Source organism: Ornithodoros turicata, chromosome 6 (genome assembly GCF_037126465.1).
Source record: "Ornithodoros turicata isolate Travis chromosome 6, ASM3712646v1, whole genome shotgun sequence".
Classification (NCBI taxonomy): domain Eukaryota; kingdom Metazoa; phylum Arthropoda; class Arachnida; order Ixodida; family Argasidae; genus Ornithodoros; species Ornithodoros turicata.
The window spans coordinates 7,384,504-7,399,357 of NC_088206.1; the positions used below are offsets into that span (position 1 = coordinate 7,384,504).

Below are 14,854 nucleotides of genomic sequence, written 5' to 3' on the forward strand. Positions count from 1 at the left end.
TTAAATGTGGACTTCGAGTCAAACATCGAGTCAAAACTATACGTCGCAATTTGATTACGATTTAATCTGAAATTTTTTCATCTACAAATGCTTCCTCAAATTCCTCACGAGAATTTTTCGCAACGCCTCTCTCTCTCTCTCTCTCCATTAATAGTCACTCTGCCGACGGTGCTGAAAACGAATGCAGTGCTATTTATTACCCGTTATATGAAAGAACCTTGCATACAGTGAACGTTGGTGTACGCTCACTCACTCTCTCTCTCTCTCCCTATCGCTCAAAAGTCGCCTTTATAATTTCCTGACCGAAGCAGCGAGCATTGAAAAGAGAATTGTACATACACTTGATTTCATTTTCATAGCACTGCCATTGTGTGCTTTCTTAAGCCTATTACAAGCTGGAACGACTTCTGTTTCGTACTTTCATAAGCAGACGACAGTAAGATGAAGAAGAAAAGTTTGTGGCACGTTCCTTTTGGGTTAGTTGTCCTTGTTTTGTGAACGCACAACGTACTTGTCCTTCCGGTGATTATGTACCTTTAAGCAAAATAAACAGATGTACATATGTGCATACAGTGAAAGGGGAAAACGCTTCGTCTGTTGTTGCCGCTATTCCGTAGCAGACGACATGAAAAGACTGTGTCGTCAGCTAGTCGACATCCCCACCAGACGGTGTCGTCGACATCCCCACGGAATAATTTAGTGGAAAAAGCAAAAAATAAAAATAAACGAAATAAAAATGCTCACGGGGCAGAAGTATTTTTTCCGTGGGGATGCCGCTCGTGTTTGTACACTGATACTGGGTAAATGTTTCTCTCACTGAATTTTTTTCTTTTTAAAGCGTTGATTATGACTGCAGAAACGGGCAAAGGTAGGGATTAGATATTGCGCCAGGACCGAGAGCCGTCGATATCCCTCAAATGCAATTGAATGGGTCCTAACCACCAAAGTATCTCGTTTATTTTGTAAGAACCGAAAAGTAAACAACATACAGCATGAAGTATACACTCAAACGCACGCTTAATCTGTTGTGTCGCTGTCGTGCAACGAGTTTCAGTGCCGTGTATGCCGAAGGGAGTCTGGCCATTAGGAGGGGCCTAAAAAAGAGGCTCGACCTGCCAATCAAACTTGGGCGCATTTCATTGGTTGTCGTTTTTCACAGGGGCTGCCATGACGCAAAATTTCTCCAAAATGGGGGATGGTGCTTGGAGCAGCGAAGCGAAGATTTCGTGACAGGTTTTTTTTCTCAAACTACTCCAATTTCATACTGCGAATATATATCCTCATCTACGCATCTGCAAAATCAGCTTCAACTTACGCTCCGCCATCATTATTTACGCGAAAATTGGATATTCGTCACAAACGTTAGGCCTAGATAAGACCGCGATCCCAGTAAAATAGCGAGAAATATTCCCCTGATAAGTAAGATTTTGCGTTATGTCATTGAATTTTATTTATACATACATCTTTGCGCATTTTTTATTCAATCTACTTACGTTACGTGATTTAAAAGTTCTTACCGGCAGCCGTCTGAAAAAGCGGTTCTGCCGCTCTCCTGGCCAATAACTTCTCCCAGCAACAATTTCTGTAGTTCTCAGTCTTCCAAACATGCCTCTCTCCATGCAGATGGAGTTGATAAAAGTGGGTCGTTTTGGTCTCTCACCAGTGATATCCGTCTCAATCCAAATCAATCGAGGTTTCCCAAAATGGTGGCACCCAGTGCATAAGGGTGAGGTATAAGTACTGGATGGCCTGTAATAATAGGGAACTGTATTTCGACCTGTGATTGGCTAGATACCTCAAAAAGTGGGTGGAGCCACAGGTATATGCAGGTCCCATTCATGGCCAGACTCCCTTTTAATACACGGCACTGACGAGTTTCACATTGAGTTTCCAGTTTTTCCAAATCCAGAGAGTTTCCATGGAGTTGCACTTTTGAACCTCGCGCGTGCGCATTGGATTGGCTAAAGTGTCGGCCGTTGAATTGATATCACGCCGCCTACCGTGCAAGACGTCAAGAAAATATAGTTTCGAATGTGCTTTACTCTAAAGCATGTACTTCATTTCAGAAGTTCACGAGTAACCACGGCTGTAGCTTACTAAAAAGCACTGGTTACAAAACTAACGAAAAAAAAAAGTGTTTATATTTATATAATAAACCGAAACTAAACTGTGCACCTACCGAGAATGTGATACCGAAAAACCGTTCGCAAATCAACATGGCGGGTGTCAACAAGCATGCACATATTCCTCAGCCACTGAACTGAACTGTACGTACTCTAGCGTACCCAGGTGTTGCAAGACGCAATCGCGAGTTATTTTTCGAACACCATGAGCCACTCGAAAAGTATCAAACTCTCAAAATCTTTAGCCTACGTCCTGCGTCACGGTGCCGAAACGGAAGGCCTCAGGATGGACGACGGCGGTTACATTGACGTAGTCGCTGTGCTTCGACTGGCTTCGTTTCGTCGATGTGGATACACCGAATCTGATGTGATGAACGTCGTAGAAACAAGTGACAAGCAAAGGTTTGCACTGCGTCATCACCCTGAAACGGGAAGACTTCAAATACGCGCAAATCAGGGTCACTCGATCGAGATCAAAGACGACGGAACGTTGCTTACGCCGATTAGCTTAGAGAGCTGTCCAGACGTCGCAATTCACGGCACATACTTCAAAAATTGGCAGACGATACAACACGCTGGCTTATCTAAACGAGGAAGGAATCATATCCACTTCGCAGCTGGTTTCCCCGGCGACGACGGCGTCATTAGTGGGATGCGTCGGAACTGCGAAGTCGCGATAGTGATTGATTGCAAGTCTGCGCTAATGGACGGGCTGAAGTTTTTCAGGTCCGAGAACAATGTCATCCTTTGTCCGGGAGATTCAGATGGAACTCTGAGCCCGAAGTATTTCAAGGAAGTGTGGCAGTGTCGGCCCAGAAAGCGTTTATTGTAAATTAGAGGTATGTAAGTTGGTTGGTTAACAAGAGGAAGTGGAAACGTCGTCATACGTTTTTCTCTTTCCGTATAGTCATTCACGCATAAAAACCAAACGCACACACAAAAAAAGAAAAAAATGTGGAGAAATATCTGAGAGAAAAAAAAAAGAAAAAAAAAACATGGTTTCTCCACTTGAATGGTACACCTTTGCGATGATATCTGTGAGAAACTAAAGTTTACGTTAGTTCCCCTTGAATTTCACTTTGGTGAACATCGCCAGTGATTCCAGATTCATACGAGTACAACAGCATCAAAGCAAGTCTGCATCCCCACAATGAAAAAGAAAAGCCATGCCCGTGGGCAACACGTAAGGCAGTTCCAGTCGCCTCTCTATGCATGGGCAAAATTTAGAAAACATCAGAAACATCAAATAATAAAGGCAAAATAAATAACACACGGAAGATAAAACATGGACAAAAATCTGGTCTCGCTACACGAGTGAAATTTGAACAGACAGCCTTCGTCACCAGAGTCACAGTCTACACGAAACATCCATCTCGCCAGATCTCAAGTTGCTCCCTGCTCCCATTTTTCCGCCTGCACTTTTCTTCCACCAGGGGGATAGTTCCGGGATATGTGTACGAAACGAAGCACACGAAGACGATTAGCTGTAAGCAACGCGTATCTCGCGCTTATCTAACGGGTCTAAGAAGCACATGTAAGTATGTTTTGATTACGCCTTGCTCAGATTGGGGTATCCGACAAATGAGAGCTCCAAATTTGCTCCGACCATTGAGTGGAAGCTATCGTCGTGTCGTCCTATCAACTTTGTCCAATGGGGCGGTCAGTGCCACTGTGATTGGCTTGCCAGTCCAATAAATGCTCCAGTGCTCGTTTTGCTCCTGCTTTCCCCCCGTACTAGCACTCTTGTACCGCGAAATTAAATCCGGTTGACTTTTATCAACTTCCAAAGTCCCACCGAGTACATCGCCAAATCATACCTGCAACCGTGACGAAGGCGATTTAGGCTTAGAATGTTCGCGACCACAATCGTTGTTTGTTCCACCTTCGGGCCGCAGGCCATTCTCCCTAGAGTTTGTTCATGTGTTGCGATTTTGTCGTTTACCTACACCGGAAGTTATTCGTGATAAGCGCTTCAAAATACAGGAGTGCACAAGAACAAGTAGTGTCAGGTTAGCGGGCACTCTTGCCACAGGGATGGGGGACACTATGTCCGGGACAGCTGTAGTTGTGTTTCGTGGAAGTTCACATATTCAGTGCACTGTATCCTTTCGTGTTCTTTGTTTCGCGCAGCTTGAACAGCAATGTCAGAAACTCCAGGTTATACGACGACGGGCGGACAGCAAACAGAAGCACATAATGCTCTGGAATACTTCTGGCCCCATGTCATGGAAGAAACAAAGAACCTTGGAGCAGTATGTTCATCCCTTCCAAACACACTGTAGAAACTAAATATTGTCCGCACGATTTTTTTATAATACACTCTCCTCCTCTTGCAGAATGATTTCAAAAATCAAGAGCTGCCCTTGGCACGTATAAAAAAAATCATGAAATTGGACGACGACGTCAAGGTGGGTTGTTCCCTCCTTCCATTTTAACTCGTTTTAATTCCACCGATGGCAATGCAGATGATCAGCGCGGAAGCTCCAGTTTTGTTTGCGAGAGCCTCGGAAATTTTCATTACGGAGCTATCGTTGCGCGCGTGGATTCACACGGAGGACAACAAGCGACGAACGCTACAGGTAAAATCTGTCGTAACTGTACGACAGTGCCTTGTTTGTGCACGTGAAATCGAACAATCCGTTCTTCGCAGCGAAATGACATCGCGATGGCTATCACAAAGTATGACCAGTTTGATTTCTTGATTGACATCGTCCCTCGAGATGAACTGAAGCCAGCTACAAAGCGAACGGAAGAAGCAGTACGGACTACAGCCATGGCACCTGACCAGGTTGGTAGTTCCGCTATTTCGGTAGTTTCGTTTCGTCTCCAGTACCTCTATACAACCGGTTTCACAGCAAACACGCCAACCACTGTGCAGATTGATGCAGTATCTGATTTGAGGAGAGAGAGCGTCGTAGACGCCTTTTTGTGGCAATTCGAATCGCCACAAAAAGGCGTACGCCTCCCGTTTTCAGTAAACCGGGAATGCGAAAGATATAATTCTAATAGTCTCGTTGATACGTATCATGCTTCCTCCTCTAAGAGCACATTATTTCTGATCAGAATACCGCGTTCAAACCATTAGTCCATGCTGACTGTAGTGCCTTACCAACATATGTACAGTTTGTATAAGGATAATTCTTTACAAAAATAAAAAATAAATGTGAGCAACACGGTTGTGAAACAAGACAGCCACATCAAATGTCTAATCCTTGCTGGATGGCTTGCATAGAGTTTGCATATACCTTTTACTGCTGCCGCAATACAAGTCCGTCATTGGTTTTTCCACACTGTTTGAATTCGAAAGCGCAAAAACTATTAAACGTATTTCTTTTTTTTCCCCTAAATCTCAGGTGCAGTACTACTTACAGTTAGCTCAGCAACATCAGGCAGCTCTTCAGCAACAGCCAGGAATTGGCACAGCACAGATCGCGCAAGCTCAACAGCCTCAGGTAACAAGTTATACCATTTGTAACATAATACACATTTCAAATTGTGATGACATTTCAGATCCAGATTGTCCAGGGCTCAGCTGCGAGCCTTGCATCCGCAGCTTCACAGGCAGTCACCGTTCAGAATACGGCTCCCACGTTCACAATGCCGTCCATGCTTCAAGTGCAACCAGTAAGTAGCAGGCTGTGCGTGCAAATGCATTGAGAAGGCTGCTGTAACACATTTTTTTCTCCCCTCTTTGCGCATGAATGGCAGATGACTAGCGGTACAGAAACCCAACAAGTTCAAACAGCCGTTCAGCAGCAACAGCAACAACAACCTCCTCAACAAATTCAGCTTCAAGTGCAGCAAGCGCCTCAGGTCAGCATTGTTTACTAGTTATCACCTGTTTTCTAATAGTATCAATAAATCAAGTATCAATACCATTGTCCTAACTTTGCTACCTCTGTACGATTTTTACGGACTTTCTTCATCAACAGCAAGCAGCGCAATCACAGGTTGTTCAACTTCAGCAACCGGTACAGCAGCAAGTCCCACAGAGTGGTGGTATTCAAATTGTGCAGCAAGTCATCAACAGCAACGGAGAAATTCAGCAAATACCGGTAAGTCGGTACCAGAGAGGTTATCAGATTGTTTTAAGGGCTCGCTATTACACTTGTTATCTAGCTATTTGCTACTCAATCTTCGTGATACAACAAATCTTACAAAAATTTATCCAGATTCAGTTGACGCAAGCACAGTTGCAGCTAATCCGCATGCAAATGCAAGGGCAAAGCACGGGCCAACCCATCATCATTCAAGCAGCGCCGTTACAACAACCTGCACCACCGCCTCAACCGGTCCAACAACCACAGGTATGATCTCCGGACTTGCACGTAAATTAATTAATTTGACGTCATTTCTATCCCAGACATTATACCAAATTCAACAAGGTTCAGGTCAACCAACATCGGTGTTCCTCGCTCCGGCCAATACGGTAACCACGGCACAGGGCACAACGGTACAGATACAGACACAACAGGACGGACAAGTCGTAGAAGACGATTCTTCGGAGCAGTGATCGATTCGAAATCAAGTCATCCTGGAATTAGCCAGTTCATTTGAAAAACTTTCGAACAGTCCTTAAAAAGCACACTAATTTATATTTTTGACTAATGTTCACTCCTAAAGACTGAAATTTGATTTTTTTTTTTTCCACTCGATCTCACTGTACATAGCTTCTCATCCATGTTGTGTATTACATAAAAGCCATGTTCATTAAGGTGTAACAAATAAAACTTTTTTTCTGCACAGCGGGAACGTCTTTTATTGTGAACCACTCAACCACGTTTGGAGGCGAAGTATTCGCTTAGTACGTCGTGGGCCTGCGTTTCCTTGCCGTAGTCCTAGAATATACGTTGAGATATAAATATTGGAACACTTCCGAGTATAGTTGTTCATACACACCTTCACCACAACGCAGCTGCAGCCAACAACTTTCCTCGCCTTGCCCTCCTTGTCGATCTTGCAGAGGCCAGACCACTCACCGAGCTTCTTGTTGCTGTCAACCTGATTTTATATTCCGTGTAAATAACTATGTACTTCCGTGTGACTCTCGTGCATGACGTAATCGACTCAACATTTAATACCTTGATCAAGTTGATCTGGTGTTCAGCGCAGAGCGCTTCGACAAGCTTCACGTAACTGGTTTCATCACAGTTGTTGGCCAAAACGCACAAGTGGGCTTGACGTCTGCAATCAAAGTAGCGGTGAATTGGCAAGGTATTGTATGTCTCTACACGATGATCACTCGTTCTATCTGTGACATTTTGGTGGTTAGCAGGAAAACATACTTGTCCAATGCCTTTGCGGCTTCGTGAAGTCCACGAGCAAGACCGTCGTGCATAAGGGCCATCTTCAGCACCTCTTGGAGGGCAGTATAGACGTCCATGGTTTCGCCGCTTGCAGCTACCGCCTCCCTGAGCATTGGTTCAATGAAAGCATGGTATAAACGTTGACATTCACAATCTGAAGACGCAGATGCATCAGCAACGAAAAAATCCGTATTTAATCTCGGATGAATGAAAAATACGAATATAGTTGAGGCCATTAATCATGGCTGATGAATAAAATCTACTTACATATTTTCGATTGAATATGTCCTCGGCGATAGAGGAGTTTTTAATAAGACTTGAAGGTTTGCGTCCTACAGAAACGGAGCAGACATGAAAAGGACCGGCCGATCGTCGCGCCGTTTACGGCAAGCCGTCCTCCACTGGAGTAGTTTGCAAATATTAGATAATGTAATATTTCATATTATTTACTTTCATTTTATATATGCACACATGTTTAGCTCATATTAGTTTGGTTCATGTAAAATCTTTAACAAAAAATGTTTGTATAACGCGCCGCTAGTCCTATACGCATGCACATTGTTCATGCCACATGGCGGCGTAGGAAGAACAAGCTTTTCGACTGTAATTTCTACAATATTTCCAACCTGGATTACTTTACACCTCTTAGTGTACACCAGTAATATATTCAGGTACTGGGGAATACAAGCAACACTCATTTGTGCCAGCGCGTACACTTCAATAACCCGTGCATGTGGTGACATATCGTAATTATCATCATACCGGCTTTCTAGTTTGTGCAATTCCCAGATCACGGCGAAGTGCTTCACTGTGTTTGTGCATACTTTAACGTACTAGAGTTTGACGTGTTTTGTTTGATTGCGAAGAAATCGGGTAACTCATGGGTAGTCAATCACTTTGGATGTTTTCGGCATGACACATACTCAGACTGTGCAAACTAATGTTTATTTGTGTAACCTTATGTACAGTGACACCTTGTCTTCCAGAAATTATTGTGCACGGGTGCAATCTATGGTTTGCAATGCACTGCTTAATGCGCCGCTGTGTCACATGAGCTAACATAAGGATACGGAATCTAATACGACCCCATTTTCCTCAGCAGTTATTGTTTGAAGAAAATCCACCACCATGCCGCTATCGTGTCGGTTTTACTCGCAAAAATATCCGGAGCCCGAGGATGTTGTTATGGTCAACGTTCGGCAGATCGCCGAAATGGGAGCCTATGTCTACCTGCTGGAATACAACAACATTGAGGGCATGATTCTGCTGTCTGAGTTGTCTCGTCGTAGAATTCGATCCATCAACAAACTCATCAGGGTGGGGAGGAGTGAATGTGTGGTGGTGATCCGTGTAGATAAAGACAAGGGTAAGTATCACACTACTTGATAAGTATGATACAGAGAGGGAGGAACGGACATGACACATTCTCCTATGTGCGACAGAAAGTGTAATCCGTGTGTAATTTCTTCAGTGATGGCATACATATATTGCATATGACTTGATAGAGCTGAAACCTGACAGCTTTACCTTAACACGCTGCATGTGAAACACTTTCATTGATATACGATATCCCATGTTAGTCACACATTTTTCAATGCATGATACACCTTTCTCATTGCACATCTCCGCTGGCAGAAATGTGCAAATCGTAGGTTCTAAGTAGGCATCGTAGGCATGCTAAGAGTGCAGAATAAGATCTGCTTCAAACCCAGAGTTCCAGACAGGCCCATAAAATCCTAGCTGGGACAATGACACATTGTTGAAGAGTTGGAAATGATTTCCGTTGTTCCTACCAGTGTGTCTTACTAAATTATATCCATGGTAGATGTTGATGTAATCACATTATTTGTCACGCAGGTTATATTGACTTGTCAAAACGACGTGTATCTCCAGAAGATATAACAAAGTGTGAAGAGAAGTTTGCAAAAGGCAAAGCTGTAAGTTTTTTGTGTCTACTGTACTTCTTAAACAACGTGAGCAATTAGGATTAGCCGAGGCAGGACACAAATATGGACAATACAAACATGACGTCGGCACCTTTTCCCTTCAATACTGTACTTTTGGTGATGCTGTGACACTTTCTCCCAAGTTATAGGTTCTTTTCAGAGTTTTCCGTTGCAGAGACTCGGGGGTTTACCAGAGTTTTCAATTCCTGGAAAATTTGGAGTTTGTTGGACATTCTATGCTTTGGAAAACTCTGTATTTTCCAGGAATTAAAAGTACTGCTAAATGACTCCTGATTTATGTCAAATGAAAACTCCAAAGAGTTGGAACCCTAGTCATAGATGATTATTTACGACAACACAAACCTGCCTTAGAAATTATCCAGCAAAGGTCACATAGCAAGTGTCACAGCTGGTCCGATAATCATAAAATCAGAAACCGACACATCATGGCAGGCCACCGTGCAGTACAGCTGACTTCTCCTACAGGGAGTGGCTTTAGGAGAGGTCATTTATTCCAACAATCAATTGAATTTAACGAGCTTCATGTGGGTTTCATGATCTCGTTAATCAATAGTTGTACTTCATCTTGTCGCCACGTTCATCCTCTAACATTGCCGTAGTAATGTGACAAACAATGGTGTATTTAGGTTAACAGCATACTTCGGCACGTTGCTGAAACGCTCAAATATGAAACAGATGAACAGTTAGAAGAACTATACAAGAAGACTGCGTGGTATTTTGACGAGAAGCACAAAAAGCAGGCCAGCTCGTATGACGTTTTCAAACTGTCTGTAACGTAAGTGGTGTTTTTATGTTTGCCATCAAAGGGCTCTCGTTTTTTTTAAGATGTTAATATGCTTGGGTGTTGCTCTCTTCAGTGACCCGGCTGTGTTGGATGAGTGCAACTTGGACCCGAACACAAAAGATGTCCTTCTCACAAATATCAAGCATCGTCTCACGCCTCAAGCAGTTAAAATACGTGCAGGTAAAGGCCTCCTGAGCCATTTAAAATGACCTTCCAGTTTTTGTTCAGTTGCTAGTGATCTTGATAGAAACTTACGTGGCTTGGCGAGCCATATGTGAGTAAGGTTGCCACCAGGCCGGTATTATACCGGCACGGCCGGTTATTTGCTCGCTCTGCCAGTTGCCGGTAGGAAGGTGATACCGGCAGCCTTTTGCCGGTATTTGTGGCTCAAGACCTTTCGTAGGGGGCTTTTACGGGGTTTTCCCTTCAACATTCCACTACAGCTTGAATAAATCTGGAGCACAGACCCAACTCCACAGTCACCAGTCGTTTTCTTAGTTATTCATTATATCTTGTGTTCGGAGGGGACAAGAGCAGTGGTTGTGCAAAGCTGTTGGTGGTTGTGTCGAGCCAGCTAGAACGTCCCTCACCCACTTTCCCTTTCCCACGAGCCTTTCCTGCTTTCCATCTATTCCACTTCCTCTCCACCAGCCGGTATTTTTCACTCCGAAAGGTGGCAACCCTATATGTGAGTCACGCAATATGCGAATATGCAGACAAATATGCGGGCCAGGCAGACGCTGGCCTGGCACAGGGGGTCCCGTGGGACTCTCAGAAAGTTGTTGAAGGGGGTTCCCCAGGGTGAAGAAGTTTGAGAACCTGTGGTGTGTCGTTAGGCTATTGTCATCGTTGCCCTTGCCATATTTGTTCTGTCAACTTTGAGACATTTTCTGCAGTAGCTCCGCAGTTGTCTCCATGCTACAGCTTCTATTTTTGACAGCTTAGCGTACCCGTTGTAATATTGGTTAAGACTTGTTTTCTTTTTTTTACAATTTTTAAATAAATTTTTGTTGCTGTCCAACAGACATTGAGGTCTTCTGCTACGAGTACGAGGGCATCGACGCCGTCAAGAACGCTCTCAAGAAGGGCATAGCACTTTCCACGGAGGACATGCCGATCAAGGTCAGGCGGAAGACCGGCACCATTGCATCCTCGCGGCAGCATATTCCGTAACGTAACGCACAAGTACCTTTACTACCCGTTACAGATCAACCTGATTGCGCCACCACTTTACGTCATGACGACGACCACTATGGAGAGGACAGAAGGTCTGGCTGCACTGAATCTTGCCATTGACAAGATCAGGGAAACCATCAAGGAGGCAGGAGGGGCGTTCAACGTTAAAAACGCGGTATGTCTTCTTTGATCATGAGTAGAGTCTGAAGCTTTGGGGTTTAACCCGAGTCTGCACCCCGAATTGGAGGCACCCTGAATTTCACCCTCTTTAGGGTGAAACCCAATTTTTACCCCGGATTCTTACCCAATTTTTACCATTTCTACCAAACCAGTACAGTTAGTTTGAGTAACTCAGCCCGATTTCTCCCCGAGTTTAGCGTACCGGAAGTTTTTTTTAACCCGAATTTGCATAAATTTAGAGCTCATGTTTACTTGCCCGATTTTTACCCCCCTCCCCCCGAACTTTGGAAAAAATATTTCCCGAAAACTTCAGGCTCTAATTGTGGGCAGCGTTGAGGATGCGAGCCATAAGAATTTGTTCTTAATCGCTTCAGCCGAAGGTGGTAACTGAAACGGACGAGATCGAGCTGGCGAAGCAGTTAGATCGTCTCGAACAAGAAAACGCGGAGGTCGACGGCGACGACGACGAGGAAGACGCGGATGCCGGATCTGGAACAGAGTCTGCAGGGGGAGACGGGGATGTGGACGTTGTCATGGAGGATGCCTAACTGGTTGCTCAGATCAGACGTGGGCACAGCTGACCCTGGTTTGGGTAATAAACTAAGACCTACCAATGATGCTCTAGCAGAGCCATTTCTATACATAAGTTGGGGTGGAGCAGAGCTGACATTTCATAAGTGAACCTTGATTTTGTGTTGTTGTGCCGATGACGGACACACACTGTGGAGCTGCCGAATTGACCTGTAACTTCTGTTTTGTCTTTTGAGCTATGTAATAGTACAAAGCTAGCATTGGTCATATCTAGGATGTCCGAAAAAACAAGTTTCTGTCATTGTTAAAAGTGAAGATATTCCAAGAGCCGGGGCCATCATAACTGGAGAATGAAAATTGTCACCGACTTAACGCAACGGGAAATAACAATGTATTTAGACGTTTCGTCTCCTACGGAGACATTATCAGCGCGAGGCTAGGGACGGGAACAAATAAATTGTTGGACGTTGGAAAAATTGGACGTCTAAATAAATTGTTATTTCCTGTTGCGTTAAGTCTGTGACAATTTTCATTCTCCAATCGTTAAAAATGTTGTGGGCCACCTAAAAAATTGGATAGCCTGACTAACAGGCGTGATTGAAACTTGGTGAGAAAAAAAAAAGAAAGTTGAAAAAGACTAAGAAACATGTCTCTTCAAGATGACGCATATGCAAGCAAACTGGTGGATGAACTCCACAGTGTTAAAGGCCCGAGTCTGGGCATGCAGAGGGATGACATGAACACACGACTCATGTCTGTTGCACTTTTCATCATTTACATTCTTCCTCAACTTGCAGGTGTGATTGACTTCTCATTAATTCCCATGATCCTCCATATTCCTGGCACAGTTAAAGGGGCACTAAAATTCAAAAACAAGTTCACTGCAAATTACGTTACACGCCATGTTAATTTCGTACTTGTTATCATAATTCAAAACTGATTCCGTTACGAAGTTACAATCAAAATTGTACTGGACATGTTACACCTTTAAGTGTCCCCAGCGATGCTGTCTCCAGACCTTGTTTTTTTTTAAGAGATTCAAGCGTGTTAACATAAATAACGTGCTTTAATTGTAAAATGAACAACTCTACTATGTACTTCCAGCTCCGCTGGTAGCGTATAGCTTAAAATGTCTCGAAAACAATCTCTGTTATCCAAGGCATCAGATCTTTGACATTTGTAAACACTGCAGTAGTAGAGTTCTTTCCCGTAGTATTTGTCCACGAAAGAACTCCGACAACAACCCAGCCCTCAGGGCTCTCGACCATAAGAGGACCTCCTGGATCACCAAGGTGCCGTATGTTATCTCCAGTCGAAGTACATAGTTGATTCTCCTGTACATATTCGGTGCTTGCCATCACTGCTGAACAGTTGATCAGCTGAACAGGTTCTCTTGTTCTCCTTTGACTGGCTTCAGGGTAGACGGAGGAACTTGCCGCTGCTTCATTGTATGCCATCCACGTCACCATGTCGGAAACATTTAGATCTGGCCATGGGAGGCAGATTGGGCTGTAAACGGCTTTAGTTGCGGCAAAGTCCAGTGGTTCCGAAAGCACTAAGATAGCCAGGTCGTATATGGCTTTGAGCGTTCCGTGGAACTTGCAGTGAGGATGCCATGTCGCAGACTCTACAGCGAGGACGTCACGCCTTCTGTGCTTCAGGTACGTTTGAGCATCGTTCGTTCTGTGGAAAACACGGTAGGTTGGTCGATAATGGCTACTGAAGAGACAGTGAGCAGCTGTTAGGACATGTCGAGCAGATACAATCACCCCGCTGCAACTGGAGGAAATTCGGTGGGTGACAGCCATCCGAGAAAGGTGGCCAAAGAAAAAGTCTTGAGGAATCGAAGTCATATTTGTGTTTCGGTTAGAGTTGGTATGGAGTGTCTGGTGGGCATTTGGGCAGGGAAGGATGTCTTCGGGACTTCGGATGTCTGCAATGGCCTCAACTTGAATTGTGACAACCCATGGTAGCGTTCTGGGAAGGTTGTCCACTTGCTGTTGTCCACAACTGGTTGGGATGGGAAAGTCATTGAGTAGACAGCTCCTGGTTCGAAGTACGAAGAGCAAGATACACAGAGCTGTGGCTATGAACATCGTGCAAGCAGATACTAGAACCGTTTCGGAAGGACTGGCCACGAGAAGTGTTCACTGCTTCTTTTTCTTCTCCTGTTATGGAGCATGCGTAATCGTGCGATCGCAGTGAACAACGCGAAATAAGTTCGAATGGTCGAGTGGTGACCACTCGACCATTGCTGCACTTTCGTGAACTCGTGCTGCATTACTGTTGCACTTTTACCAATCGAATGGTCGAGTGTAGTGCAAAGACGTGAATGTTTCATCTGCATACTACTGCACGTCCACTGAATCGAATACGAAAGTTATATTGTTTATCTGTACCTTCTTGGTTCGGAAAGTGCAGCCCAATCGAAGACAGCTTGAAAAAACGGGCTCATGCTGTCAACAATGGAAGGTCACGTGGTCACGTTCTTACCGCCATGTGCTCGGTTTTGAAGTCGTTTCCGCAATCGCGATGTTTACCATTCTTTGCAGAAGTAACATGTCATAAAATTTGGTTGACATGAAGAAATGTTGGCACCGCTGAAAGATGGTGAGTTGACGTTTACACATAATGAGATTGTGTGTATGTGTTGCAGTTCCGTACTTTTGGGTTGGTCTAAATGTCTCTCGTTAATTTGCAAAATAAGTACTCACCACTGTGAACTTCCAATACACAAATAATAGTGAACTTGCTTTGTTACGTGTTGAATCTGTCTAAGCTGCGGAT

General features: G+C 44.2%; 6 protein-coding genes across 13 annotated transcripts in view; 4 read left to right on the forward strand and 2 right to left on the reverse strand.

The window, feature by feature from the left end:
* Positions 1 to 2,199: 2,199 nt before the first annotated feature.
* LOC135398972 (tRNA 2'-phosphotransferase 1-like) lies at positions 2,200 to 3,003 on the forward strand. The gene has a single exon (XM_064630572.1). It carries the CDS (start codon positions 2,329 to 2,331, stop codon positions 2,953 to 2,955), a length of 627 nt encoding a protein of 208 aa, XP_064486642.1. The 5' UTR covers positions 2,200 to 2,328; the 3' UTR covers positions 2,956 to 3,003.
* Positions 3,004 to 3,520: 517 nt separating this feature from the next.
* On the forward strand, positions 3,521 to 6,871 carry LOC135398969 (nuclear transcription factor Y subunit gamma-like). Of its 3 annotated transcripts, none has more exons than XM_064630562.1 (11): positions 3,521 to 3,657; positions 4,254 to 4,375; positions 4,460 to 4,531; positions 4,589 to 4,702; positions 4,774 to 4,911; positions 5,477 to 5,575; positions 5,634 to 5,747; positions 5,832 to 5,936; positions 6,056 to 6,178; positions 6,296 to 6,430; positions 6,487 to 6,871. In XM_064630562.1, the coding sequence occupies exons 2-11, from the start codon at positions 4,265 to 4,267 to the stop codon at positions 6,634 to 6,636; spliced, it is 1,161 nt and encodes a 386-aa protein (XP_064486632.1). In that variant the 5' UTR covers positions 3,521 to 3,657; positions 4,254 to 4,264; the 3' UTR covers positions 6,637 to 6,871. The 3 variants fall into 3 exon arrangements, with proteins under 3 accessions (XP_064486632.1, XP_064486635.1, XP_064486633.1); XM_064630565.1 differs by lacking the exon at positions 3,521 to 3,657 and adding an exon at positions 3,702 to 3,782; XM_064630563.1 differs by lacking the exon at positions 3,521 to 3,657 and adding an exon at positions 3,816 to 4,132.
* Positions 6,855 to 7,805, reverse strand: LOC135398973 (small ribosomal subunit protein eS12-like). Its single transcript, XM_064630574.1, has 5 exons — positions 7,697 to 7,805; positions 7,409 to 7,534; positions 7,205 to 7,307; positions 7,023 to 7,124; positions 6,855 to 6,961 (listed from the first exon to the last, which is right to left on the reverse strand). Coding segments are annotated over exons 1-5 (399 nt in total). The 5' UTR covers positions 7,699 to 7,805; the 3' UTR covers positions 6,855 to 6,895.
* Positions 7,806 to 7,964: 159 nt separating this feature from the next.
* On the forward strand, positions 7,965 to 12,153 carry LOC135398970 (eukaryotic translation initiation factor 2 subunit 1-like). Of its 6 annotated transcripts, none has more exons than XM_064630567.1 (8): positions 7,965 to 8,100; positions 8,529 to 8,795; positions 9,287 to 9,366; positions 10,023 to 10,171; positions 10,254 to 10,360; positions 11,205 to 11,302; positions 11,388 to 11,531; positions 11,911 to 12,153. In XM_064630567.1, exons 2-8 carry the CDS (start codon positions 8,558 to 8,560, stop codon positions 12,082 to 12,084), a joined length of 990 nt encoding a protein of 329 aa, XP_064486637.1. In that variant the 5' UTR covers positions 7,965 to 8,100; positions 8,529 to 8,557; the 3' UTR covers positions 12,085 to 12,153. The 6 variants fall into 6 exon arrangements, with proteins under 6 accessions (XP_064486637.1, XP_064486636.1, XP_064486640.1 ...); XM_064630566.1 differs by having other exon boundaries at positions 8,532 to 8,795; XM_064630570.1 differs by having other exon boundaries at positions 7,992 to 8,032; positions 8,532 to 8,795.
* Positions 12,154 to 13,114: 961 nt separating this feature from the next.
* Positions 13,115 to 14,497, reverse strand: LOC135398978 (chymotrypsinogen B-like). Its single transcript, XM_064630584.1, has one exon. It carries the CDS (start codon positions 14,161 to 14,163, stop codon positions 13,192 to 13,194), a length of 972 nt encoding a protein of 323 aa, XP_064486654.1. The 5' UTR covers positions 14,164 to 14,497; the 3' UTR covers positions 13,115 to 13,191.
* A 62-nt stretch (positions 14,498 to 14,559) lies between these two features.
* LOC135398975 (RB1-inducible coiled-coil protein 1-like) overlaps positions 14,560 to 14,854 on the forward strand; it is a 54,521-nt gene continuing 54,226 nt past the window's right edge. The window contains exon 1 of the mRNA XM_064630579.1: positions 14,560 to 14,677. The gene's annotated coding sequence lies outside the window, so the exon portion shown is untranslated. The remainder of the gene's footprint in view (positions 14,678 to 14,854) is intronic.